The sequence below is a fragment of the Camarhynchus parvulus genome, chromosome 10, assembly GCF_901933205.1.
Source record: "Camarhynchus parvulus chromosome 10, STF_HiC, whole genome shotgun sequence".
Classification (NCBI taxonomy): Eukaryota; Metazoa; Chordata; class Aves; order Passeriformes; family Thraupidae; genus Camarhynchus; species Camarhynchus parvulus.
The window spans coordinates 17753347-17780146 of NC_044580.1; the positions used below are offsets into that span (position 1 = coordinate 17753347).

The window sequence follows — 26800 nt, forward strand, 5'->3', positions numbered from 1 at the left end:
GGCGATGCGGGCGGGGCGGGTCCTCCGGGCCGCCAGGGGGCGCTGTGGCGCGGCGCTGAGGGGGGTGCTGAGGCGCTGTCATGGCGGCGCGCTGAGGGCTGCGGCGCGATAATGGCGCAGCCGCCGCCGTTCCCCGCTCGCCTCCCGCCACCCTTCCGCGCCTTCCCGCCGCCCTTCCCCGGCCCCTCCGTCCGCCCAGCGCCCTTTGCGGTAGGGCCGGTAGCACCCCCGCCTTTCTTCTTGCCGCCGCCGCCGACTGCGGGTGAGGGGGGACCGCGCTTCCCGCCGGGCGTCCCCTACTTAGCGGCAGCCCCGCCGCGGGCAGCGGCCGAGGAGGAGGCGGTGCAGCGGCAGCAGGATGAGCTGTGGCTCTCGCAGTTCCTGGGCCGCCGCCGCGCCGCTCCCCCGCCGCCGCCGCCGCCCGCCGCCGCCAGCCCCAGCAGCGCCCGGGCCGTGGCGGTGGCGGCGCTGGCGCGGGTGGCCCGGGTGACCGCGCTCTGCCGGGCCCTGCGGCGCAGCGAGGACCAGGGCGACGAGCCGGGCTGGGCCCGGGCGCGGGAGGAGGCGGAGGCGGCGCTGCGGGAGCTGCGGGAGGTGGTGCGGCCCCTGCGGGAGCCCGGCTACGGCGAGGCGCTGCGCAGGAAGGCCGAGAGGGCGAGGAAGAGGAGGCTGCGCCTGCAGCGGAGGAAGCTCGAAGCCAGGGCGGCCAAGGAGGAGGAGGCGGCCCGAGCCGCCGAGCGGGAGGCAAAGATCGACCAGTGGCGGGCTAAGTGCATCCAGGAGGTGGAGGAAAAGAACCGGGTATGGTCCCCAGTGCCTCGTCCTCCCTCTCCCCGGGGCTCCAGGACAGCTTGGTGGGGCAGGGTTGACATGCCGGTAGTGGGGTCACGGCGGGCTGTGCCTTTCCCACACCTGGCTTTGATCCCCCGTGCTTCAGTGGGTGCCACTGAGGTGCTGCATGACTTCAGCGTACTGAGAGATGTGCTGTTTCCAAGGCCTGCAGCCCTTCTTGCTTTGAAGTCTTGGTGGGCATCTCGGTTTTGCCATCCTCATGTTCTAGGCCTTGACATGAAATTGGGGTTTAAGTTGTTTCTGAACTCCTGGAGGTTTTCCTCTGTGATCCCAAGTGTCAGCCTGTCCACACAGCTACCTTGTGGTGATCAGTGCTGTTTCAGTATCCATCAGCCTTCCCTCCTGCTTTCATCCTTCTAAAGCTTGTGGTGTACAAGCTTTTTGATCTTATGGGGGAGTAAAACATCTCCAAAGCAAAAAATACCACCTCAAATTAGACTGGTTGGGAAGGGCAAACCTTTCTGTTTGTTTTTGGCTAAGGAACTCCCTTTCTGCTGGTCTGCTTCTGGGTTGGTCCAGAGCAGCTGCTGAGGTAGGGTTTGTGGTCAGACTGTGGCAGGTTAATGGTCTTAACTGCAGAACTGTGGAATCAGGATGGTTTCTGTTTATTGTAAAATATTTATCCTAAATTTCTGTGGTTAAAGGTTCTCAGGCTTTCAAAATCCACAAATCATTTAGGAAGTGCTCAAAAGTGGGTGCATATGGCACTGGAGGACATGGTTTAGTGGTGAACATGGTGGTGGCGCTGAGTTGAGAGACGGACTTGATGATCTTTTCCAACCTTATCAATTCCATGATTCTGTGATTTAGCCCAAATTTATGAGTCCCACAGCATTTTTTTCTGAAGTCTGTGGTATTTTAGCCTTTTTTTCATGAAAAGGCAAGGCTGGATGGTTGGCTTGACTTGTTGCTGTACTGAAGTTACTCTGCTCTCCAGTGCTTTGCTAATCCCTGAAAATACCATTTGATTTGTGTCTTTGAGGGATATTTCACAGATCTCATCTGTTTTTTTCCTTCCTTTCCTAGGAACAAGAGCTGAAGGCTGCTGCTGACAGTGTCCTGTCTGAAGTCCGCAAGAAACAAGCAGATACAAAGAGGATGACGGACGTCCTGCGCGGGCTGGAGAAGCTTCGGAAGCTGAGGAAAGAAGCTGCTGCCAGGAAAGGTTCATTATGAGATTGGTCTAAACTTCTTTAATTGCATCCACAGGAAATAAGATGAGGGTGCCCTGTGCTAACTAGCAAGGCACAGTTTCACAAAGCTGTGTCTTCATTGTGATTTTATTTACAAGAATAGGTACAAAGTGCTGAATTCATTTGTTGTGTTTGTATGTTTCCAAGCTCTTTCTGGAAGAATGATTATTCCAGTAAGAATTCCATCTGTTAACAAGGTTAAATTCATATTCCTCTGAGATTTTCCCAACTCTGGTCCAGTATCAAACTCAGATATCAGACTCAAGTCTGGTATCAAACCCCCGTCTGAATCTGAAAACTTAAAATCACTTCTCTTTCTGTTCAGGTGTTTGTCCACCTCCTTCAGCAGATGAAGAATTTGAAAATCAGGTGGAGAGTCTCAAAACATTGCTCAAAACTCGCACAGAACTGTATGAAGCTGAGGAAAGAGCATTAAGGGTTATGCTGGAGGGAGAACAGGAGGAGGAAAGGAAGAGGGAAATGGAAAAGAAACAGAAGAAGGAAAGGGAAAAACTACTACAGCAGAAACTGGAAATGGATTCTAAGCTGTTTGGGGATCCAGGTAAATTTTGCTGTCTTTTCTTAACAGTGTTTTTCCACATCACATCCTGATCTCACAGACACTGGGTTTGAAACGCAGGCACAGATCTAGTTGGGAAAGGAATCATCCACTAGAGTAATTTATGGTCTGAGAATGAGGGATAAACATAGTGCTGTTAACACCTGTAGTGTAAGAGGAACTGTTGAGCTCTTCAGTATGGACTGCAGCACATCTCAAGCTGGTTTCATGTTGTTTTGCAAGAAGAGGTTCTAGATTAAACTGAAGTGAGAATAAACAGAATAGATTGAAGACTTCCAGCACCATAGATGCTTTAGCCTGGTGCTTTGATAAGTCTGACTCCTCAGGTAATCTGTAAAGATTCAGTGTCCATATGTTCCCCTTTTTCAGATGGTAGAGTCAGGAAGTTTTGCTAGTCTTGGCTTTCCTCTGACAGCTGTGGTACAGGTCAGGAAATGTGTAACATATAAACACTTCAGTTTCATATATTACCTAGGGACCTGATGTTAGATTACAGCTGGGCAGTAGCAAATGATTTTGCAAATGCTGGGCTTCTGAGACTCACTAGAATGGAAGGTTTTTCTGGATTATTCAACAATTTCTGTGTCTGTGTTTTCACAGCTGAATTCCCCCTTGCCCATCTGCTGCAGCCTTTCAGAGACTACTACTTACAAGCTGAACATTCTGTAGCAGCTCTAATCCAGATCAGGTAAAAGTAAAGAAAGTATTTTATCATCAGAGATGGCAAACACTGTTTTTTGCAATTGTAAATTCAGTGCCCCTTTTGGTTTGTCAGCTTCCAAATATGGTTATGCAATGGATTGTTCTGGTTTTTTCAAGTTTCTTGCTTGAGTCATATCCAACAGATGCCCGTGTGAGGCAGAGTGCACTTCATGCATAACCATTCCATTTAACACCAGAACATCAAATTTTCACATTTGTCTTTTGAAAAACAAGTTTAAGAGTACAAGTATTGTGGGGTTTGTATCGATCAGTAACATCTATGTGGGTGTATAATAAATCTTACACCAAATTAATCCTAGCTCTCCTCTCAAACAACTCTCTCTGTTAAAGGCATGAATGGGATCAGTACTTGGTGCCAGCTGACCACCCTGAAGGAAGCTGCATCCCTCCAGGATGGGTTCTCCCGAGTCTCCCCACCAGTGATACTTGGGCCACTGCTGTCAGATAATTTAGCAATAAATCATTTCAGCGTTGGAGGATTGCTTCATTATAACTACGTGTAAATATGAGAGGGCCCAAAGAGGAAGTGTCGTCCTCTCTTTCGGCAGCCAGGTACTGCAAAGTCTTTACTGGAAGGTCTTGAAAAAAAGTTTAAGAATTGTTTTTGCTGTTTGACTGTGCAGGGAGATGGCTGAGCAAGCCCAGAGCTGCCAGGCCTCTTGTGGTGTGGAATTACAATCCGGCTGCGAGTTCTTGTTAAATCTCAATCTTAATAAAGGAACATTGCTGATGGTGGTATTTGTGCCAGTATTAACATAATATTTGCAGTGGCTTTTATCTTTATAAAGGATGATGAAAGCTTCAGAAAAGAAGAAATTAAAAAAAAAGAAGAGATCATTAGTAAACATGTTTTTCTTCTTAAATGAAGCATGTCAAGCATCACTGTCAAAATAGTTCCTGTATTTTTGGGTGTAGAGACAAACCTATTACAAGTTTAAACGAATTCTGAAGTACAAACAAGACAGGGTTTTTCAAGGTTGATTAAAGCAGCTGTTGACATTATACTTTCGTGAACTAAAGCTGATACCAAAACATGGAAAAAATTCCCATTTGTGGTGAAATAGGTCAGACAGCCATGTGAATAAATACAAATTTGATGAATAAGCCTGCTGAAAAAAAACCAATAAAATCTGCAGTCTAACGTACTGTGTTTTGACTATATAGATATTTTTGTATATGTCTATAATATTTGATCAAAAACCACAGCTTTATTTTGTAAGTTGTTTTTTTTGTACAGAACAAATAGAGAAAAATTGATTTTTGTTTAAAATATTTTCACGGAAGGGAAGAGATTTGTTTGAGTACTTTGCATCAAATACAACTCCAACAAGGAGAGAATTGTTGGGAAAAGGTTTGTGTGAAGGAACTTCTCCCTCCTGCAAGGTGACAGAGGTGACACCTGATGTCAAAGCTTTCCATGTTCTGGACAGTTTGCTTGTAACTGTGACAGGCCATATGGATTTGGAGCTTTGCTGTTCTGCACAGATTGCTGTGGCAGCTTTCCAGAGCTGCAGTCCTTATTCTTGCTAGCCCCAGTGTGTGGGAATCGAGTTAATCTCTCCAGTGCTTTGCCTCTTGGCGTCACAACAGTGCGTAATTCACGCATGTCATTGCCTAAATTCAGTACCTGGGCCTTGGGTGTAATGTCAGGAGTGTCCTGGCTGAACCTTTGCACTGGTTTCTGTTAGTGAGAGACACAAACTGGCTGTTCCTGACAGAACATGAGTGCAGAAGTTTGCAGCTCTTGCTCACCTGTAGCACCCCAACATACAGATTGCCATGAAGTTCTCTGCAGTTGGTGTTCTGATTTGCTCTTCCCTACATCCTCCTATCCCTAATGTCACTTGCAGCATCTCATTACTCCAGACCCAAGGCTGAGTCAGATCCTGGGGAGTCTTCCCTGATGAAAATGCACAAGATCAAATATAAAAATAAAAACAACTGCATAAAACCCATACAAACCCAACGCTTTCAGTTCAGGCAGCTTGGTGACCAGAGGATGCTCTGCTTAAACAATTAGACTCCTTATCCCATCAGCATGTCTGATGGAACAGGCCAACTGCTTAAGCTACGATTATCTTAAAGCTGTCCAAGTCAGCTGCTTGTCTGACACTGCAGGAATTTAAAGAGCTGAGCAGTAGATAAGGAGGCAGCAAAGCAGCAGCTCTGTTCTGCCTGCCCTGTGAGGAGAGAGCTCCATGAGTTCATCTGATGGTAAGGACTGCTTCATATTGCTAATAAACATAGGGCTTGAAAATGGCTGGGGAGGATCCACCTTTAGCTATGTTCTGTGTATTTGCTCCTGTCTGATGACATCTGCATTGAAATGTTTCATAGCTTTAGTGAGGAAGTTGAAGCCACAGATGGGGAGGAATGTTTGAAATCTCAACTCATAAAATACATGGACACCTGGTATTAATTTAAAAAGTGTGTGTTTAGACTTGATTCCTATTTTTCTGAGTATAATATTTCCCACTGTTTTTAAATTTTAAAAACTTAGTATAGCTAAGAAGAAGCGAGATGTTGGCTGTGAGTTTCCAAGATTCATTTGTATCCTATTCCTCCCCTGGTCCTGGTGCAATTTGGGTTTCTCCTGCTCTTTAGGCACATCCTGTTCCTGATGTGAACTGGTTCATGAACTGGCCAGTGTCTTTAATGTGAAAGTGGGCAGGGCTCCTCTGGAGAACAGGAGGTCAGAGCCCTTGTAGAGTTCCCTTCTGGTGGGAGTTGGTGTTTATGACTGACCCTCTTTTATCCTTTTCTAGTAGCATTTTTGTTGTGATTGCTCCTGCCCCAAAGTACTTCTTGTTTTCTAAACTGTGGTTTTGGGAATTAACACTTGTGTGAGCCTCTCTTAAAGCACAGTATTTGTGCAGTAAAATACAGAGAGGTACAATACCCTAATTTTCTCATATTTTCTTCATTGTGGCTTCAGACACACTCACTACCCATCACCATCCCTTAAAGTATCATTTGAACCTGAGTGGAGCCATTCTGGGTGACAGATGCTGAGACACCGCTTTCCTCAGCGCCCTGGGGTTTTGGGGAGAGCCAGTTTACAGCCCAAGCTGCAGGGAAGGTCAGTCCTCCCTGCATGCAGGAGCTGCTCAGGGAGTAGCAGAAAGCTGAGGGAAGGTGGCTTCGCTTGCAGATGTTTTCAGGCGTCACCTTTGTCAGTGCTGACGTGGATTGTCCCTTAGGCTGAGCCCTCTTAAGCTGAGCAGGTGGCCTGGCTCCACGTGGGATGCCAACACGTTGCCTGTGTTGCATGTTAGTGGCAGGACATGTGCAGGAGCACAAAGCTGGTTAGGGGCTCTGCTTTTGCAGGAGCATTAAAGGCTCCTGGCGTAGGCAGGCAAAGTGACAACCCTGTTGTCATTCTGATATGACCGGCTGAGTTGCCTGAGTGATTGTGCATGTTGATTGTGTGTGTCACTTTCTCTGGCCTGGAAGCTCTTTGTGAGTCCTTTGCCAACACAGGAAACTTCCCTGAACCCCATCTCCCATTATAGACTCTTATTTTTGCTTTAAACAGGCAGTGTTGTCATCCTTGTGTATATTCTTCTGCATATTTCCTTTTAGTGGAATGTTTATCCTTGTTGTCATAGAAGCTGTTTGTTTTTAAAGGAAAAAAATAATTGGGAAAAGCACTTAGGGATGTCACATACATATTTACTGTGTGACCTGAGGATGAGTGCTGAGGACCTTGGGATGAGCAGGCACATGCTGCCAGTACCAGAACTCAGTGGAAGACTGGCTACCAGCTCCTAATAGTTTATAATCTGTAAAAGAAGTGATTTTACACACTGTCATCACTGGGAAGCTGAAAGCTCGAGGCTTCATGTAGCAAGTAATGGCTTTTTAGTAAATTGAGACATTTGTAGAGACCTGATGGAGACACTTGAAGTAATATTTTCCTGACTGCATTCCCAATTCACTGGTAATTGTTCTCTCCCCTGCAATTCCTGATCTAAGACCATCACCACACTTAAAATTAATGCATGGATTCCTAAAAGCTAATCTTTAAAATTGCTTGTTTGACATCCTCCTAATTCCCAAGCTTGCCTGCTGCACAGCTTCCTTGCCTGGCTCCCAGTAAGCTGCTGCAATGCCCAAAGGAATGCCCTCACCCCAGCTCCCTCGGGATGCTCTGTGTGATGGCTCAGCAGCACGAGGCCATGTGCATGAGCTCTGTCACCACAGCTTGTGCAGACAGGGGAGACCTGCAAGGTGTCCTCCTTGGCTGTGCTTTCTCCCTCTGTAACTGGAAAAAATGCTCTGGGGAAAGGAGCGTGCAATGGGAACTGAGGGAGAGGGAGAGACAGGAGGGATGGGAGAGATGGAGGAGAAAAATGCTCAGGATCTCTGCCAAAGGAAGCCATAAGCTTGGTCAAGTCGTTCTGGCTCAAGCTGAGAATAGCAAAGGTTAGTTCAGACAAAGCTTCCTGGTATCAGTAAATAAGATTTTGCCATTCTGTTTTTACCCAGCTGGCACTTGAAACAGCTCATCTTTCTCTCCTTCCAGCCAGCTTAAGAGATATTCTTACAGTTTCTGTTTCCCTTCCTCCAGCAGCAAGAAATCAGGCAGCAGCAATGAACTACCTGGATGAAGTTCCCTTCCGGACAGCCATGAGCCTCAGTGGGGACTCAGAGGGAGAAATCCCTTTAGTCACTGCCCCGGACATTGAGCTCCCTGACTGCACCGACATCCTCATGAGCACCATGGTGAGTCCACACCCCGTCACTGCTGGGGGATGCTGGAAGGAAACCAGCAGTGTTCTCACGAAAGAAGGGAACTCCTAACTGATCTCCTCTTCACTGGCTGGTTTGCAGCATTACTGGGAGGAGGTGAGGATGATTTGTGGTGTGTGGCAGTGATGATGGGGTTGGTTTGGGGTTGCTTTCTAAAAATCCTTTCTAAGAAGGAAGGTTAGGTTTTTCTGGGACAAAAAGGACAAACTTCAGGCTCTGCTCTGGGGTTGTTTTCTCCTTTGGAGTTATCACTGTCTCATTTATTAATGATATTTATTAAATATTTACCAATAAATCTACCAGCTGTAAGCAGGCAATACTACCTGTGCTGGAATCATATAGATAGTGTTTAAATATATATATATATATATACACCCCGTGTTTCTCCCTATTTAGTGATGATTTGATGCTCCCCTCTGAGGCCAAACCATTGTGCTGCTGGTCCAGGCTGATCCTTATGGAGGGAAGTGAGGGTGTTTTCCTTGGGGAGGCTGATTTGGGTCCACAGCTGACCCAAGTGGCAAGAACAGTAAAAACAGCATTCCTGGGCTGTGAATGTACTTGCCTGCCTGTCAGGAGGAGACCTTGTTTGGAGAGCTCTGGGACGGGCAAGGCTTGTTTGTTCCAGGAAAACCCTCAGATTTCAGTCACAAACACACTTATATTTTAAGCTGAACTATGTGGAAATGACAACTCTGTTTGGGGAGCAGCCGAGACCCTGGCGCCACTAGATAATCCCATGGCTGGTTCTGCCCGAGGTGGCATCTCCCCTCTTGGTGGCTTCTGAGCCCCTGAAGTGGCTCTGCCAAGCGCTGCTAATGCAGGTCACAAACAAACTCTGCCGCCATTCTGGGGGCAGCCTGTGGCTGGATGTGGTGCCTCTCTGCAGCTGCCTAAAATTGGGATGTCTGCACACTCCTGCCTTCCACAGTCAAAGTGACACAAACACCTCCAAGCATAAAATACTTTTCCAAAGAACTGTAGGTGCAACTCAGAATAGTCATGACTTCATAGATAAGACGTTTTTTCAAATATAAATTTAGGGATTCCCTGCAGAGATGTGGCTGGCACTGCTCAATCCTACAGCCAGCCCTAATGCTCAGGGAGATAGGAGCTGATATGGGAAGACTGCAGCCCTTAAGATGCCTCGTGGAGTGCATGGTTTGCTGCATGCCACCTGGTCTGGTTTCACATGTCCTCACCAGCTGCCTCTCGCTCTTCTGCAGCACGACTTCTCTCTGGAAAGGAAGGTGCTGTACTGGGTGGAGGTGGCCTCTCAGCAGCAGACCTCCCGCCATCGAGTCACCTCCGAAGTCGTCCCCACGGCTCCCCCGTGCTGGCTGCTGCTGGTGGACCCTGCCGACAGCTGCGGGGGGCCGGGTCGGGACGGGGCAGTGCGGCGCTCCATCAGCCTGAGCGCTGCCGACAGCTCCTACGGGCACGCCAGGGGCTGGGCGGTCCTGTCTGACACCGAGAGTGACACCTGGCACTCAGAGGAGGGGGAGTACTCGGATGATGAGTACTCCTCCACCTCTTGGGAAGAGAATGACAAGGACGAATCACACCTCTCCAGGAGGAGAAGCTCTGCAAGAAGTGTGTCTTCACGCCCCGGCTTTTACCAGACCCGACCAAAGACGTCACCCGGCTTGCTGGAGCCCTCGCCAGAGAACAATGTCCACAGCCCAGCCAGCCCAGACCCCAGCAAGCAGAGAAGATCCATGGTGATATTTAACAACATGAAGAACGAGCTGGAAGCCGCCAGGAGGAAGTTGGCTGCTTTGGTGCATCCTTTGAACAGAGCTGCCACAGGGAACAGGGGGTATCGTGGTGCCACGGCTGCTGCCCCAGTGCCCCAGCACCAACGGCAGCATCAAGTACAGGCCAGATCCAGACGTGTCCCAGCAGGGGACTGCTGTGCCAACTCCTCCAGCCACAGCCACGCCAATCCCTCCCATCAAGCAGCACAAGCCCACAGTACCGGTGAGAAGCGTCCTTTGGTGGCCCTTTGTTCATCACTGGGAGAGGAGGGAGGTGGAGGGCACGGATTGGTCTCATTTGCTGAGGGCTGGCCAGCGAAAAGGAAACAAAATGGGGCTTTGGAAACACTGGAGCCATGAGGAATTGCTGAAGTTTTCACAAGAAGTGAAGAAAGGGTTTGATTTTGTCACTGCGGTTGAAAAAAGCTTTCTGGGTGCACTTTTACTTGCTCTGTCCTAAACATCTGTGTTTTTCCGAAGTAGGGTCTAATCTGATTCTCAATTGAAACACTAAGAAAAGAGTGAAATATGGGGGGGTTGTCCTCTTTTTGCTACATTATCCCATTTTAACAGATATAAGCGGGGTTTATAGGGAAATGTCCCCTTACAGTCATTATGTCTTTTCTAGGAAACTTTGGACTTCATAGTCCTACTAGAAATACAGATCATTTAGTGATAGAGACAGTGATGGGAAAGGATGGAGTAAAGTAGTACTCCGTCAGCTTAAATCTGAATTGCACCCTGCTTTTAAGAAATTGAATCTAATCCAGCTGCTTGAGAGGTGTAGGAGATGAATTACTGAAAACCTGCAGTAAAAACATCAGACACTTGAATGACCAGGTTATTTATATGCAGCTGCATTTGACATGGAGTAATTAAGGAGAGATTAAATGCTCGTGTGTATTTGTACAACACCCACACTGAGCACTCTTCTATATCTCTAGCTGACCCTGGATTTAATTAAGTACAGTCTCATTTGATGTTCCTTGTATGGGAATTTTCCTCTTCTGGAGAGAGCAAGTTAACCACCAGCATTCAGAAGCATTGCCTCAAACTGAGTTGTTTCACCTCATTCCATGACCTGGAGCAGTAAGACCATCTGTTTTTTTCCTTGCAGTCCCTCAGCCCCTACACTTGCCTCCCCCCTGCCTCCACGCCTGGACGACCTCTCAGCTGCCACAGATCCCAGCCAGATTCCTCGGCTGACCTGCTCTCTGCACTGAGCCAAGAGGAGAGAGATCTCATCGAGCCCGTCATAGCCCTGGGCTACCCCACCCAGAAAGCCATCCTCACCCTCCAGAAGACAGGAAGGCAAAGTTTAAGTCAGGTTGGTGGAGCTGGCACAGCACTGTGAGAAACTTTCATGGAGAAAGGCATGGCTGTCTTCTTTGGGGTAGATTTTTGACGGCCTTGCCTTTCCACTTTGGTGTCAGACCACAGCTGACAGGATTTTCCATGAGATTTCACTTTTGCTGTAATAAAATAGCAATGAGCCACCCTCAGCTTTTCAGTGCATAATCATGGCTGGCTTTGTTATCTGTTCAATCTGTTGTGTGAAGCATCATGTCCTTTTGAGGTACAAATTTTGCCCCCATATATGGAAACTTTTTGCACATCATTTTTCCTTGCTGTTGGATTCGTGTGATTATTGCTGTGGCTTATCCTGTCAGAGTGGGACTGTAGGAATACCTTAGAGATTTGGTTGGGCTCTCTCCAAAACACAACTTCCCTGTATTGGAGCAAGCACGGAATCCATGCAAACATTGCAGCAGGGTCCCAGAGCTCTTTTCCCGAGGAGCCCTCTAGAATAACCTGAAATTTATTTGAACATAACATGCAGCCTCTTCCTACCCCTGGTATGTGAGTACATCCCTGCCTGCTGTGCTGCATCCCCATTCCCAATGTCTCCTTTTGTCCAGATGAATGTCAGAAAGGTCCAGGTGGGCTCAGAATATCTGTGACATGAGGGAAGCTGCTGGCTCTGACTCCCTTGGCAAACTTGGGGCTGGACTGCTCATCCCAGCAGAGGATTTTAGGGCTAAGTTATCCAAGTAGTTCTTGCAAAGAGAGAAGGGTCTTAATTACAGCTGAGCAAGAGGAATTTCTATGGGGCTGTCAGGCCAGGGAGCAGGAGCAGATCCTGGCAGGGCATGAGCAGGCAGAGCACCAAGCAGCCGCTGCTGGCTGCCAGTCTCCTTCCCATTCCCCTGGGAGCTGCATGGGCCAGCCTGGTCGGAGCTGCTCTGTGGCTGAGTCATCCTGCAGCTTCCGGCTCCCTCCTTACTCACCCCAGCTCCCCAGAGCTCGCTGGAGTTTCAGCTGAGCTGAGGTGGGAAGGGAAGCTTTATGTCTTCAATCCATAGAGCTTTCATCTAGGACAGCGAGATGGGCAGAGCCCAGCCCATGTTGTTTCATAGAGCCATGTGAGGGTGTCTTGTAGCAGGTGCTGGCTTCAAAATGAAGAAACAGTGCATCTTATTAAGGGTGGAAATGGGTACACCCTGCTCCCTTCTGTATAAACACCAGGACTCCCACTCCCTTGGAGAAGAGGTTACTGCTCCAAAAGACAAGGTCTGCCTTCTATCCCATGCCTTCTTCACCAGCAGTTCCCATCTTTCCCATTTATGCCCAATGCAGCCAAGATAAAGCCTGACCTGTCACGCATTTTTTACAAGTACCAAACTACCAAATTAGTCTAAATCTTCCTGGAAAATATGTTCCAGTTGAAGTCAAAAAGACCTGTTCTCTTTATTGCTTGCTGGTGATGCCTGAGGTTTTGATGTGTGACAATGACTACTTCAACTGTGAGGATTGATGGAAGTACCAGATGGTAGCCAAAAATTGCTCAACTTCCTTGCAGTGTCAAGAGAAACTGGCAGAGCCCTCCCTGGTAGAGAAGACAAGGCCTTCTGTAGCCTTCTTTAGAAGCAACGCTTTCCTAATTTTGGTGGAAGAACTTCTCTGAAAGGCTCAAGTGGGATTAGTTGCCCCAGCATGCCAGAGGTTCATCATGTAGGACATCGTGGCCAAAAAGGCACTATTGTATTTTGATCAATGATCACTGATCAATTCAAAATGCATTGTTGGAGCCCTCAATGTACATGTGAGCTGAGACATGACAAAGGCAACAGCTGGTCACTGTTAAAAAAACTCTTCTTGTTTAGTCTTGAGGATATATATATATAATATTTTTAGTGATAAAAAACATTAAGCTGACAAAGGCACTGATTTCATGCTGGGCTTGACCAGGCTGCCAGGACTGTCTGTGTTATGCTGTGGGTGAGTGGCTGTTCTTCCACAACAGGGGAAGAAAATGGAGCAATGATCTGGGGTTGTCATTAGCCTGGTAACAAGGGAAATAACATGACGTGAGGAATGCCAATGACCAGTGACTCTCCTTTCTGAGTTACTGGGCTCCTTAAGGCTGACACTTCTGAAAATCCCTACCCGACTATTCAGCCAAAATAGATAAACTCAATGTTTGAAAGACTTTTTGTCTTTTTCCTTTGTTTTATGGCCTTTCACTGAGTCCTTCTCCTTGTCTATGGAAGTGCTGGGGAAGGTGGAGGTCTGTGTGCTGGCGAATCTGGGGAGAAATTAATCAGCTTCTCCTTAGATGAAGAAGCTTTGGAGAGACCTGTGGGATGTTTTTATTCCCCCTGATATTGTATAGCTCATTTATTATTGCCTGTCCCATAAGTTTTTGGACAGTGAGTGATTCTCGCTGTATTTAAAAGATGCTGCTGGGAATTGTGCTGTCAGCACTCCAAGAACAATGAGGAAAGCCAAAAATAACTGTTTACTTTCAGTAATGACAGCACACAGGTCTCCCCTGGGGTGGGCTCTGCTCTCGGACCCTGGAGCAAACCCACGGGTGCCTGAGCCCCAGCACATCAAAGGGATGTGGGGTCAGCTGAGCGAAGTCATCCCACCGGGACAGGCCCTGCCTCACGCTGGAGGCCATCGCTCTGCATCTCAAGTGGTCACATGTTTGGTTTCCTCCTTGTTCCCATTCCCACCCTGGGAGGGTGAAGGGGGACCAAGATGTTGTCTCCCACTGGAAATGCTGCAGACAGACAGACCACCCTGGCTGAGCATTAGATATGAACTGGCAAGATGATGGTGGCTCATGTGCCCCCATGGTGTGTCCCTGGGAGGTGCCAGAGGGGGCTCCTGACTGGCCTTGCTCCCCATGCCTTGCAAGGCTGGATTAACCTGTCTGTCTTCCTCTGCAGTTCCTGAGCTACCTGGGTGCCTGTGATCGGCTGCTGAAGCAGGGCTATGAGGAAGGGCAGGTGGAGGAAGCCATGGAAATGTTCCAGTACTCAGAGAAAAAGGTCAGAATGGGATGGCACAGCCCAGCCCTTTGTGCTGTGTCCTCCATGCTCTCTTTTTCAGTGGGCTGCACACTTCACTCTGCATCCACAGGCCCTCCTGCAGCCTCATGGAGGGCCAGACCTCTAGGGCAGTGTCACCATAAGGACCCCTGGGGGAGGACACCTGCTCCTTCACACTTTTCTGCCTTTCTTCTCACCCTGTTGTGTGAAATGATGTTCACTCAGCCTTTGCTTGGGAATCCCATCCCGAGCCCACCAGCACTCACTCTGTCTTAAGCCCTGCCAGCTCTCCCTTCTAGCCCCAGGGAGGAGAACCATGGAGAGCTGGGAATTTGTCTCCATCATCAGTCTCCCTCTGGGGGTAATGGAGAGCCTGGGAAGGCAGAAGTGCATGAAATCCAGGCTGGCAGTGTTTGCCAGGCTGCTGATGCCTGTAGGATTGCCATGTCACTGCTCCTTAGGGCAGTGGCAGTGGGAGGGCACCTGGGTCTGAGAGTCAGGGAAGGATTTATTTATTAAGGACACAGCTCTGGGTGATGTTGTGGTGCTGGGGCCCAGCCTGAGCAAAGAGGGGGAGCAGGACAAATGAATTCCAGTTGTGCTCACTGCCATTCCCTGCTCTCTTCATAATGCAGCCAAACACTGCATGGAATTGATATAAACGTTATAGGGAATAGTGAAGCTAGAGGCTGACTTTATTAAATATTTCTTATTTAAGAAGTTTCAATGCTACCAGGGATATGTGTGCCCTCAATCCACTGTCACAGTGATACAGGTCAGCCAGATCTTCTGAGTGCAACTTTGTCCCACAGCACTGCTTTTTCTGCAACTACACAATCTATCCATCCGTGATAACATCATTCTTCTCTCCTCCTTCTTCCTCCAGGCAGCTGAATTCTTGCATCTGTTGGCTCAGTTTAATGATATGGGCTTCCAGCAAAATGAAATCAAAGAAGTTCTTTTGCTTTGTGGGAATCAGAGGGAGAGGGCGCTGGAAGAGCTTGTAATGAAAACCCACTGAGCAGCATCCTGGAGCAGTCAGAGTTTCCCCTCTCCACACCAGACCAGAAGGACTCAGGTGATTGTGCTGCTCCATCCCCACCCCTGGAAGCACCAGACACACACTTCAAAGCTCTGCCTTGGAGTCTCATTTTATGGACATCGATCATAAGAGTGTTTGTCATGCAGGCACTGACTGCATAGCAGGAATGTTTATCTCCTCATCCACACATCCCCACCCTTGATCATCTCAGCTATTCAGATTAGAGGAGGGAAGATCCAAATTGCCTTTGGCTTAGATTTTTGCAAAAACCAAACCAAACCAGTGTTCTCCCTCCACCTGGGGTGATGGGTGTAGGTTTTCAGCTACAATCAAGTGGGGATTCTTAAAAGATTATATAAATCAACAGAATAAATTGTTTTCCTAAAGGCTTCTGCAGGAACATGTGTTGGTCCTGGCTTGGGAAGAGTCTCAGCTGACTTAGTCAATTGAAATTCACTTTGATCGCATTAGCTTCTCCTTTAAAACCAGACATGTGAGGAAAATACACAGTTCCATGTGGATAAAGAAAGAAAACAAGCTGCCCTTGCTCTGAAATACATGAGGTTTATCCAGTGCAATGAAAAATGGTGGAGGCAAAGGTTTGTCCTCAGGCAACTTCATGAGATCAGAACAGAGAGATGGGGAACTGCTCACTGCCCTCATGCTCTGCCCAAATCAGGAAAATTCAGGGGATGCATCCCTAAACTGTGAAGACAGTGGTTCCAAATGAAGTGAAGCATGAATATCAGCATCAGGAACATCTGTATGCCCAAGGGAATTTCTGTATGTAACTGAAGGACAGAGAATGGGAGATTCAGATCACTGTACAGGATGTGTGTCTTGGCTTGGCAGTGGAACAGTGGACAGTGTTTTCACATAAAGTATGTTATTTTCCTGTGAATTAGAAACAGATGTAATTTCTTTGAGTAAAGATGCTTGGGGGGTTCTTCTGCAACGTTTGTCTTTTTCTGTCAGGATGCCAACTGGCACAACCCAGCAGAGAAAATCCTTAGTTGTATTAGTACCATTTTCCATTGTACCCTTCCAAACAATCTCCCAGCACAATGTGCTGGCATCAAGGTAAAACACTCTGTCCATTCTCCCTGGATCTCCAGGTGGGTGCCAGACAACAACAGGAAGGTACAGCTCTCCATGGCTGCATTGATTCTTGCCTGGATGCAACAGGGAAAATTGGCATCCAGGTGTTGGGGGAGTTGACCTATCCATCCCCAAGGATGCTTTATTCCTGCTCTTCTTTAATGGCATTGAAACGGAAAATGTGGCACCCTGTATGTCCTAGGGAGATATTCCTGGGGAGCTCACAGGCTCTTTTTGGAGCTCCCAGCTCTGTTTTTCCTCCTGCTTTCCCTTGGTTATACAAGCTTTTATTTTTGATACGGCCCATATAAGGCGAGTCCATCTACAGACAGCTTTTCCTTACATTCCCCCTTGCCAAGATGATGTCACCTTAAAAACGAGACTTACAGAAGGTTAAGCTGTGATTAGGCAGATCGTGTCGCCTCCAAATGTGATCTTCGGCGGAGCGAACACCGTGCGGATGGAAAGGGGAAGATAAGGGTGCTGTGCTGCTGCCAGTGGTGCTGAATTCTGGTGGAGCAAAGCACACTGGCAGCATTGTGCCAACTCACTGTGCAAAGGCTGAGCAGCTTCTCGGCCTCCTTAGTGGTTTGCTTGGTCCTGGATCTTGGATCTTTTCTTGCAGAGGTAAGAAATGTATCTTTTTTCCTTCCTTTGCACCTAAAATTATCTTGTGTTACTTTCTGGATCACAGTCTGGACTGATGGATGCAACAAATGGCTCTTGGGAGCATCCATGCTGTACTCAGCTGCCTGCCAAGAGTCACACTTTCCCTCAAGTGCTACACTTAAAATCTTTAAACCTTTTGCATTTTGTTGACAAATATCTTTGTAAACCCCTGAACTGTCGAGCAGCATGTGGAGGTGGGGAGGAGGTTGTATCACTTGGTGTCGGAGCTCGAGGGAATGGGTGAGCCTGCCAAGTTCTGTGATCTAGGGTTGGCCACAGGAGCCCAACATAAATATTTTAGTAACAGAATTATTTTAACTTCATTTTAATGGATGTTTAAGCTGTTTGTTCAGCTTAAAATTGTTTTAAAGCAACATGTTTCCATGTGCTGCTCTCAGGAGAAGACAACGTGAAATGTTAATTCACAGAATTCTGTGAAATGTTAATTTGCTTTGTCTGGGAAGGGGAAGATTATTTGATTTGACAAGTTGCTGTAACATTCCACCTGGGGACTGCAATGCTGCTCGGCCCTCAGTGCCCACAGTGCAGAGCTGGGACAGGTCTGTCAGTGTCCCCTGCCTCCCCTGTGCCACTGCCAGACCTGCAGCTCCACCAGCAGCAGTCCCCTCATGGGTGACATCGGGGTGGTGGCCTGGCCCAGTGGCAGAGAGCAAATGGGGACAAGGCACATCCAGTGGTTTTCCATCTGGCTGTGGGTGCAAGCTGGGGTTTTCTGGTTTGTTTTGGTTTGCAGTTGCATTGAGTGGGTTTATTCTCAAATGCGGGAACTGTTTTGAAAGTGCTGAGAACTTGGCGGGATCAGCAGCGGAGTTATTTGAGGCATCCCAGCTGGTATCCCTTCCGTTCCCTCCCGGCCTGGACAGCACAGGCAGCCCAAAGCCTGCCCCATGGATGGGAAACCAACTGAGCTGGGGTCTGGGTTTGCTGCTGCCCTAGTCCGTGGTCACAAAGGGGAGCTCTGTGCTACCCAGCTGTCCCCAGAGCTGGTGTTGAGGGCTGTGTGCCCTCAACACCAGATAGTGGGATCTGATGGGAACAGCTTCTCTGGCTGTGGAGCTCTGCAAGCCTGGTATCACCATGTAATGGTTCCCTAGCCCTCATTCCCTTTTAGCACTCTCTGTACTTCCAAGCTTTGCCATGTCCTCAAAAGATCCTGACTTGGCACAAGCAAGTCTCTGGTGAGAGCCAGCACTTGCCACTCCATTGGGTCTGTGCTGGGGCCTGAGGGGGGTGATTGATGGTTCCCAGGTCCCAGAAAACCCTTGGCACATTAAGCACCTGATGCCCAGGAGCTGCTTTCCTTCACTCCCCATCTCCCCTCCTCCTACCAGGACCCCGCTGCAGCCACAGAGAATTCCCAGGGGAATGCGGGGCTCTGTGGGAACTGCACTCCCACGTAAGGCTCTGAAACTGAGCCACAGCTGAAAAAGCATTCAGGGGCAGAAGCAAGTCCTGACACAGATCCCTGTTAGGAGGTATTTTCCTTCAGAAGCACGGGAGGAAAAAACCCCAAACTCAAGAGTAAATGAAAAACACAGTAATGAGAAGCTTTTCTATAGCTTTCATTTTAATTCCAGCATGTAATGAATGATTTCCCATCAAGGCAGAGAGGAGCGTGGAATGCTGCACACCCTCAGAGTGCAGTCAGAATAAATAAATCCCATGTTTGCATCTTTACGGTACTGTCCTCTGCAGAAGTGACAATGTCCTGCACACAGCTGGCTTGTGAGCTCATGGCTGACAGGACTTCGTGCCTGTGCAGGGCAGGAAGAGGCAGACAGCAGCTGCCCTTTCCCTCTGGCAGGGTCTAATGTCACCTCCAAGGTCCAACATGATGCATCCCTGGACCTGAGCACAGCTCCGTAGAGGAGGAGAGGAGCCCAGGGGAGCAGTGAGTGCAGAGCTGAGGCCATGTGCAAGGAGAGCATCCTGACGTGGGATGGGGGACCAGCTACGTCGCAATGTCATGGTCACGTCTTGGCAGCCGCAGGAGGAAGGTCTGCAGGGAGCCGCTGCGTGGGAAACCTGCCCGCTCCTTCTTCTGCTTCCAGGTCTCCTCTTCCACAGTGTAGAGGAGCGTCAGCATCTTGTTGACAGTGTAGATGGTGTCACCCCTGACAATGGCAGTGAAGAGAGCTCCCTTGCTGTTCATGAACTGCCCGGGCAGGGCGCTCCACTGCCGGGACGTCAGGTTGAAGCAGTCGATGACACAGCGCAAGAAGTCGTCGTAGGGGCCGTTGCGCATGACGTAGAGGTTGTCACGATGGGCCACCATGCAGTGCCCGTAGCTCTGGTGCCGCTTGAGCTCGGTGATGGGAAGCCACGCGTCTTGCTGGGTCTCGTACTCGTAGATGACAGTGGTGTCCAGTGGCTGCCACAAGCAAACGAAGATCTGCCCCAGGGCTTGGGCACAGGGCGCTGCCGTGCTCGGTTGCGGCAGGTCAGAGACGAAGGTCCAGGTGCTGGAGGCCAGGTCGTACCTCTCCACAGATTTGAGCGAGATCTTCTCATACTCACCTCCGATGGCATAGAGGTAGCCCTCGTGGCCCACTAGCCTGACATCGTAGCGCAGCTGGTGAGGGCTGGGGAACTCGCTCCAGGCGTTGGCATCAGCATCGTAGCAGAAGCTGCTCTCCACCACCTGCTTGTTGGCCCCGTAGACACCGCCCACGATGTAGATCTTGTTATCCATGGTTGCCATGCCGGCTAGGAATGTGCTGGCGCTCAGCGGAAGGCAGGAGAGGGTCCTCCATGTGTTGGTCTCCTCGTCCAGGTAGCAGATGGTCCTGGAGAGGTCCTCCAAGAACTCGAAGGTGGGTGTGTGGGCTCCCACTGCCACAAAGGTGCTGGGTAGGAGGGCTTCCACATAGGCCAGCAAGTCATCGGAGAGGCAGTCCAGGTACTCCTCCAGCTCAGCGTAGCTGTCCCTGATGTAGAGTGCGGCACAGTGGAAGAGATCCAGGAGGCCAAATATGGCAGCGGCTTGATACAGCAGGATGCAGTTGTCAGAGTTGATGGAGTGGATCAAGTACTTGGCCAAGGGCTTCACCTGCAGGAAGGCAGCACATTCCACTGCCTGGAAGGTCTCCTCGCTGCCAAGGATGGGCCTCTCTCCCGCCAGCACCCGCAGCATGGCGAGGAACCCAGCTGCACTCAGCTCCCCCAGCCCAATCTCCTCCTGCGTGCTCTCCCTCATGCCCGAGCGGAAGAGGGCACGGAAGTACTCACTGCTCTCCACCAGCAAGGACTTCTCCACCGAGAACGACTGCTCCTCCACCCGGATACGCACCCGCTCCGGGGCTCCTGCCTGGGAACCTTCCTCCTCTGGGGTCATCCTCGCCAGGGACCTCAGCAGCTCTCAGGGGTGGGGGAGCACCCGATGTCCCTCTGTGCCGTGCCCCTGCACAGCCCCCTCGGCCTTCTCCAGCCTTTGATGCCTTTGCTGCACTGCCCAGCGGCCTTGTAATATAAATACCTTGGGCTAAAGATAGCTGAGCTCGTGACCGGGGCCCTTCAAAGGCATCCACCAGGCTCAGCTGCCCCCCCAAGCTCAGGCAGGGTTCCAGTGTCACCAGCCAGCACTGGGCACAGCAGAGGTGCCTGGATCATCCCATGGAGTATGCCCAGCCACTCAGGAGATACCAGGTTTTGCTTTCTCCACTGTCAAGCATCCTCCTTATGATGCCTTATGATGGACGGAACAGTCCCCAGCCTGGGGAGGGCAACACACTTGCATGGCTGGGAAGAACATCTGGCCACAATATTTTTTTTTCCTTTAAAATGTGGAGTTTACAGCCCAGGGAGGTAAACAACATCAGCAAATCTCTTTGCCAACCAGCTTGGCCATGGGAAAGGGGCTTGGCTGTTTCTCAAGTGTTGCCATGGACAGAGAGAGACCTTCTTTTGTGACCCTCTCCATGGCAGCGGCATCTGCTACATCCGTCCCAGCTGCAAGGAGCCATAAGCCAGCCTGTGCTTCATCTGGGGATCACAAGGTGAGAAAAAGGAAGTGCAGCAACCTCTTCTCACCAAAAACCTCCCCTCTGGCCTCAGGGCTTGCTCAGCTCCCCATAATACCTGGCTGTGGGAAGAGATAAACCCCTGTTTACTGACACAGAGCTTGACAGTGAGGAAAAGTGTTATTTGTGGCACATCACTTGTTTGTGTGCTAATCACAGATTTTTCTGGCTAGAAATCCCATTTCAGCTCCGCCATGGGGTGCCAAGGAAGGATGACAACAGGGCTCACTTGGGGGCTCCTTCCTGGATCTCCCCATCACTACCTGTGATTAGTTTGCAGCTGGTGTTTTGTTTTAATGAATAATTTAACTTGAGTTGCTCATCCTGTTGAAGGTCTATTTTTTGCTCCCTCCTTAACCCCTTCATCTCGGCAGCTGGGAACTTTCCAGGCAGTGCATGATGGCAAAGCTGTTGCCTCAGGATCATGGCCACAGTGGGTTCTCCCAAAAATCTGAGTTTAGGAAAGAATGGGAGAATTTTGCACTTGCACCACTGTCATTGATCCTCATGGATACCCAGCTTGAATACCATGTTTAGTTCCAATTTTAAGCACCTTAGACCTGTGACCAAAGGGGGTCTGGGGTAAAGGGTCCTCAGAGGGGCTCTGCTTCCCTCAGGGGAGTTATCCCTGTGATCCCCATCCCTGGGGCTTGCAGGGACTTCCACACTCCCAGACTATTTTGGGAGGGTTTAAAAATATCCTGCCTGTATTAACGGGCAATATTCCCAAAGGCTCAGCAGCCCCGCATGGCCGCGGAGCAGCCTCGGCCCCCAGCCTCGGCTGTGGCCCCCCCGCAGTCCCTCGGGGCCGGCCCAGGGGCCGCATCCTGTGGTCCCGGGCATCGAGCCCTATCCCAAATGGCCGTGATCACCATGACAACGCTGACTTCAGCCTCCGCCACCTACTCAGGCTCAGAGCCACTGGGTGCCGGCTGATGGATTGGTACGGGCACTGGTGAGTACTCCCCGGGCGCCCTCTTCCTCTTGGCACCGAGGCTTTTGGGTGGCAAAAGGGTATTTCTGTCCCTCGAAAGCCTCTGCCGGCAGCAGAAGGTGTCTGTGCTTGATTGCGTCCAAAGGAGCCGGGCAGTGGCGCGCAGGGTGGCTGCAAAGGCAGCTCCGGGTCTGCTCCTGCCTGCCGGAGCTGGGATGAGTGCCCCGGCCTCAGCCAGGACAGAGGGACCAGGCTTGGGCATGCTGGGACACGCGAGGAGCTGAGCGCTCAGGAAGGTGCCGGGACACGGCGAGGTGGCCACCAAGCCGAGGCACGGCCGGTCTGGGCCCGGGGGTCCCTGCCCGAAGCCGGGACAGCTCGGGGTGCCGGTGTGTGCTCTGCCGCGGGGACCGTCCTCGGGGTGGCCGGGGCAGCGTGTCCAGCCCCGCGGCGTGGCAGCTTTCCTTACAAGGAGTTTGGCTGGAGCCCGAGCAGCGGGAGCCGCGCTCGCCTCCGCCTGCCTCATTCATCGCAGCCCCGGCCGTGCAGGGGCCGCTGCTGCCCCGGCCCCGCGCTCACGGAGAACCCCGCGTCCCCTCCGGCCGTGGGTTTTAAGGTGGGAGGCTGCGTTTCTCTTCTGTTTCTGGGGTGTGATGGGTGGGCAGAGGGCTGGGGGGTCCTTCTCTTTCGGTGGGGTGCTGGCTGCCACTGTGGCATGAGGATGCCAGCCAGCCTCAGGATGCAGATGGAGGAGAGGGGATCTCCCACCCTGGTGCTGGTGAGCCCGTCTCTCCTCCAGGCTGAGGCACCCACGAGCCAGGCAGTGAGAAGGTCCCCATCCGACGTGGCAGCGGGTGCTCCATGTCCCCCTGCTCTGTCCCGCAGGACCGAGGATGTCCTCGATGTTCGGCAAACCCCGAGTCAGCAGCGAGCGGCCGCCCCAGAGTCCCCTCCCCGAGTGCAACGTGGCCATCCTGGGGTGCAGAGGGGCTGGCAAGTCAGGTGAGACGGGCGGGGCAGGGCATCGGGGAGCTGCCGTCAGGGGACACCTGCCTCACCTGCCTCTTTCACCTCCTGCAGCTCTGACCGTGAAGTTTCTAACCAAGAGGTTCATCAGTGAATATGATCCCAACTTGGGTAAGGCACGTTCTTATCCCATGGAGCATCCTTCCCATCTCCCACATTTCCCATGAATGTGGCATGTAAGGGGAAAGAAAAAACAACCCACCCAAAATTATATAAAAAACAAGAACAAGGGCTGGATTTGACCCAAAACCATCTGTGAAAACAGAGGTGAAAGCAGTGCCCTCTCTGGGGGGACTTCCCATGGGAACGTTGGCTCCTCGCATTGCCCCCAAAAAACCAAAAGCTGAATTCTTGAGGCTCTTTGAGGAGCATCTCATGTCTGTTGGGCAGGGAAAAGGCTGAGGAAACGAGGACGGGTGCACAGCAGGCGACCCTAGGGCTGAGTTTTGCAGTGAGCAGTTCTGGGTATTTTTTTTCCACTCATTTGAGTAATTAATAACTATTTTCCTAGGCCTGACTCCAGCCTGTGGGGAAGAAACATAAATGATTTATCGGGGACATTAAGGAGATATGGACGTTGTCCAAGAACCAACTCCAGCCCCTAATAATTCAGTGACTCTTAGAAAGAAGGATAAATCCTTTCTTCCTCAGATATTTTTAGGAATGTGGTTTTATCTTCCCACGTCAAAACCTTTCCGAAACACATCGGTTAAAAGCTGGCCCCAAGAAAGCATCTTTCTCCTGGGGGAATGGCTCAACGGCTCTCCCTGCCTGCTCTCCTTCCAAAACAAAAGACTGCTCCTCTCGCTTGATTTATTGGGAAACAGTCCCATGTCAAGCCCCCGCTCGCTTTATCTCATCAGGCCATGGCTTTTAGATAAGGGCTGAGCCCTGGGTGCAGTGATTGTTGTGCTAAGCTCCTTCCCCTCCCTCCTTCTCCTGTGGGAGCCCACGCTTGCAGAATGGGGAGAAATAACTGCTCCTAGCCAGGCTTGCCCAGCAACATCACCACCAGTCCGTCAAAATAATGTCTCAGGAAGGAGTAAGGTGGGAGGCATTGGTGGAGGATGCTCCTCATCAGGGCTGAAATTTTTCCATGGTATCCCAAGCATCCTGAGCTTTGCTTGGCTTTGAAGAAGACAGGATGTGCCAGCCCATCCTCACAACCACCCTTCTTCTTGCAGAGGACACCTACTCCTCGGAGGAGCTGGTGGACCAGCAGCCTGTGCTCTTGAAGGTGATGGACACTGCTGACCAGGTAAGGCATTAGGGGGGGTGTGATGACCAGCTGGACCATGGCTGGACCACGACTGGACTGCAGCTCAGCCACTCCTCCCACGCCCAGGATGGCCCCGGGAACTGCGAGCGCTACCTGTGCTGGGCCAGTGCCTTCCTGGTTGTCTACAGCATCGACAGCAGGAAGAGCTTCGAGGGCTGCCAGCGCTACCTCGAGGTGCTCGCCCTGCACGCACGGGGCTGCCAGCGCCGCTGCCCCGTGCTCCTGCTGGGAAACAAGCTGGACATGGAGCAGTACAGGTACCGGGCATGCGGTAAGGCTGCCTGCTCCCCGTGGGAGAGAGCTCACAGATCCCCATCCCTCCTGCTGGGATGCAAAACCCAAATCTGATTTCTTCACGGGTATTTCCGCCCCCATTAGTATTTGAACATCCTCCCACGTCCCTGAATTTTCTGCTCTCCTGCCCCAGGGCTGATGTGTTTATTTTGAGCCCGTTGGTATTTTCAGTAGGATGTTTTTTGGCTGAGTGGTGAGGCAGCGTCACCATCCCTGGCAGGGCTTGAGCCAGAGAAGCCCCTCTGGACATGCCCTTCCTTTCCCTGGAGCCCTCTAGTTCCAGCCCCACTGCCAGGACTGGATGTGCCCAATATGTTTTTCTGGCCTTTTGTGCTGCTCTGTGGTCCCACGGGCCCCTGACTCACATGCATTGCTGGAGCCTTCGTGCTCCCAGGATGGAGGTATCCCCCTCCCCACAGCAAGGACCTGCCCCATCTCCTCCTCCCTGCTTCCCAGTGCACTGTCATCACACCCACCCCTGGGTTCCTGGAACACATCCCTAACAGGACAAGTTGTGTGATTCCCCAGGGACACAAAGAGACCATTACTGTGGGATTTTGGGAAAGGCAGAACTCTTTTGGATTCATGTCCCAGGGCAGGGATGGGCAAGTGCTACCTTGGTGCTCTTTGAGAAGGAGGCGTGGGATGCGCAATCTGTTACCTGCACCTTTTTCGGGTGGCTGCCGTGCCCCAAGGGAACCTGCACCCATCCCCTCTGCTCTCGCCAGGCAGGTGCTCTCAGCAGAAGGGATGTCCCTCGCCAGCAGGTTCGGGTGCCTCTTCCATGAGGTGTCGGCATGCCAGGACTTCGCTCGGGTGCAGCACGTGTTCCACGAGGCCGTGCGGGAGGTGCGGCGCCAGGCGGAGTGGAACCTTCCCGTGCGGCCGCTCTTCATCTCCGAGGAGCGGCCCTGCTCGCCCATGGCCCCGCCAGTGGCCCTGCCCACCCACCACAGCTTGGCCACCTGCACCTTCAACACCCTCTCCCCCGTCAACTACAAGGAGATACCCTCGGTGGCCCAGGCCAAGCTGGTCACCGTCAAGTCCTCGCGGGCTCAGAGCAAAAGGAAGGCTCCCACGCTCACCTTGCTGAAAGGCTTCAAGATATTTTAGGACACATCCCTGGGTGCTGCAGAGGGGGAAGACAGAGACCCTCATCCATTTCCCCGGCTCCACAGGAGTTGGGACCTTCCATGATGGACTCATGGGCACTGCAGCAGCTGCTGGCAGATGGCGGCCCTGGTCTCCGTGCTGGGGCAAAGCCAGCAGTGGCAACTTGGCAAGCAGGCAAAGTGCCAAGGGTCTGACATGGGCTGTGGCATCGCTCTGCCTGCCCCTGCCCAGTGTTTGTACCCTGTCCTGCCACTGCCACTGCGGCCAGCCCAGTTTTCTGTGAGGATGCAGCAGCTTCCAGAGGAGCTGGGGCTGTGGATACCATTGGGAGGGGAAGAGACAACTCCACGGCCACCAGCCAGCTTGGGCACTTGGCCCACAGCTACAGGAGCCCAGGAATGAGGAGCTGATCATTAATCCAGCATGAAGGCACCCATCTCATTCATCCCACAGGTCCCCGACTAAGCAATAAGTAGGAGGAATTTTTATTTTTTTTTAATCCAGATAAAAAAGGTGCAGATAATGTTTCAGCTACTTAAAGGCCTCAGGTGGCCTGTAACTGATACTCACACGTCAAGCTAAGTCACACCAAAATTGCTGCTTTTTTGCTCAGCTTTTTACACTATAGCATCCCTTTCCAAAGGCTTTGCAAAGAGATGCTTTCCTGACAAGGACATGGTCTGCAAAGTCTGTGTTTAAAAGACTGATGTATTTCCAATAATGTCCTAAATTATTTCATGGCTTCTACGCGTGCCCAGTGAAGAACACAAAGGGAATCCTGGAGCAGACCAGGCTCTACCTGTGCCTGAGCCAGGGTCAAGGGCTGGATGTTTGGTTTCAGGTGCTCTATCAGATTAAGTGTTCTGCTTCTCCCTGGAGTTGCAGTTACTTTGCAGAGTAAAATATCCATGTGTATATTTGTACATATAGCCATATAAATATATATATATGACCTTACTGAGAGACAGATTCAATATGGCAATTTCATCAACCACTTTGGAAAGTATTTTAATAAAGAGGATTCTGAAAAGAATAAAAATGTCTCAGCTTCAGTGTTGCTGTTTTCCTGATGGGAAGTGAGGGTGCTTTCCCTGGCTGACTGCAGGCCAAG

At 50.8% G+C, this 26800-nt stretch overlaps 4 protein-coding genes across 5 annotated transcripts; 3 read left to right on the forward strand and 1 right to left on the reverse strand.

The window, feature by feature from the left end:
- Nucleotides 1-65: 65 nt before the first annotated feature.
- Nucleotides 66-8049, forward strand: PDCD7 (programmed cell death 7). 2 transcript variants are annotated; one of them, XR_004061039.1, is made up of 6 exons: nt 66-801; nt 1879-2017; nt 2371-2607; nt 3226-3313; nt 3679-3900; nt 7919-8049. XR_004061039.1 is itself a non-coding variant. In XM_030955089.1 (5 exons), exons 1-5 carry the CDS (start codon nt 112-114, stop codon nt 3794-3796), a joined length of 1272 nt encoding a protein of 423 aa, XP_030810949.1. In that variant the 5' UTR covers nt 66-111; the 3' UTR covers nt 3797-4497. The 2 variants fall into 2 exon arrangements, 1 of the variants encoding a protein (XP_030810949.1); XM_030955089.1 differs by lacking the exon at nt 7919-8049 and having other exon boundaries at nt 3679-4497.
- UBAP1L (ubiquitin associated protein 1 like) lies at nt 7813-16867 on the forward strand. The gene is given in 6 exon segments (XM_030955088.1): nt 7813-8073; nt 9327-9917; nt 9919-10080; nt 10975-11184; nt 14093-14194; nt 15081-16867. Coding segments are annotated over 6 exon segments (1332 nt in total). The 5' UTR covers nt 7813-7941; the 3' UTR covers nt 15216-16867.
- On the forward strand, nt 16367-26451 carry RASL12 (RAS like family 12). Its single transcript, XM_030955090.1, has 6 exons — nt 16367-16961; nt 22863-22979; nt 23058-23114; nt 24188-24261; nt 24349-24539; nt 25305-26451. The coding sequence occupies exons 2-6, from the start codon at nt 22871-22873 to the stop codon at nt 25687-25689; spliced, it is 816 nt and encodes a 271-aa protein (XP_030810950.1). The 5' UTR covers nt 16367-16961; nt 22863-22870; the 3' UTR covers nt 25690-26451.
- On the reverse strand, nt 18976-20358 carry KBTBD13 (kelch repeat and BTB domain containing 13). The gene has a single exon (XM_030955087.1). The coding sequence runs from the start codon at nt 20356-20358 to the stop codon at nt 18976-18978; it is 1383 nt and encodes a 460-aa protein (XP_030810947.1).
- Nucleotides 26452-26800: the final 349 nt, after the last annotated feature.

What these genes read in the sequence shown, in the direction of transcription:
- PDCD7 (XM_030955089.1), top strand. Translation starts at nt 112, where the DNA reads ATGGCGCAGCCGCCGCCGTTCCCCGCTCGCCTCCCGCCACCCTTCCGC. An exon ending in AGGTGGAGGAAAAGAACCGG is followed by an intron (nt 802 to 1,878) that starts GTATGGTCCCCA and finishes TTCCTTTCCTAG; the next exon opens with GAACAAGAGCTGAAGGCTGC. An exon ending in GCAGCTCTAATCCAGATCAG is followed by an intron (nt 3,314 to 3,678) that starts GTAAAAGTAAAG and finishes TCTCTGTTAAAG; the next exon opens with GCATGAATGGGATCAGTACT.
- KBTBD13 (XM_030955087.1), bottom strand. Translation starts at nt 20,358, where the DNA reads ATGACCCCAGAGGAGGAAGGTTCCCAGGCAGGAGCCCCGGAGCGGGTG.
- RASL12 (XM_030955090.1), top strand. Translation starts at nt 22,871, where the DNA reads ATGTCCTCGATGTTCGGCAAACCCCGAGTCAGCAGCGAGCGGCCGCCC. An exon ending in CAGAGGGGCTGGCAAGTCAG is followed by an intron (nt 22,980 to 23,057) that starts GTGAGACGGGCG and finishes CACCTCCTGCAG; the next exon opens with CTCTGACCGTGAAGTTTCTA. An exon ending in TGATGGACACTGCTGACCAG is followed by an intron (nt 24,262 to 24,348) that starts GTAAGGCATTAG and finishes TCCCACGCCCAG; the next exon opens with GATGGCCCCGGGAACTGCGA.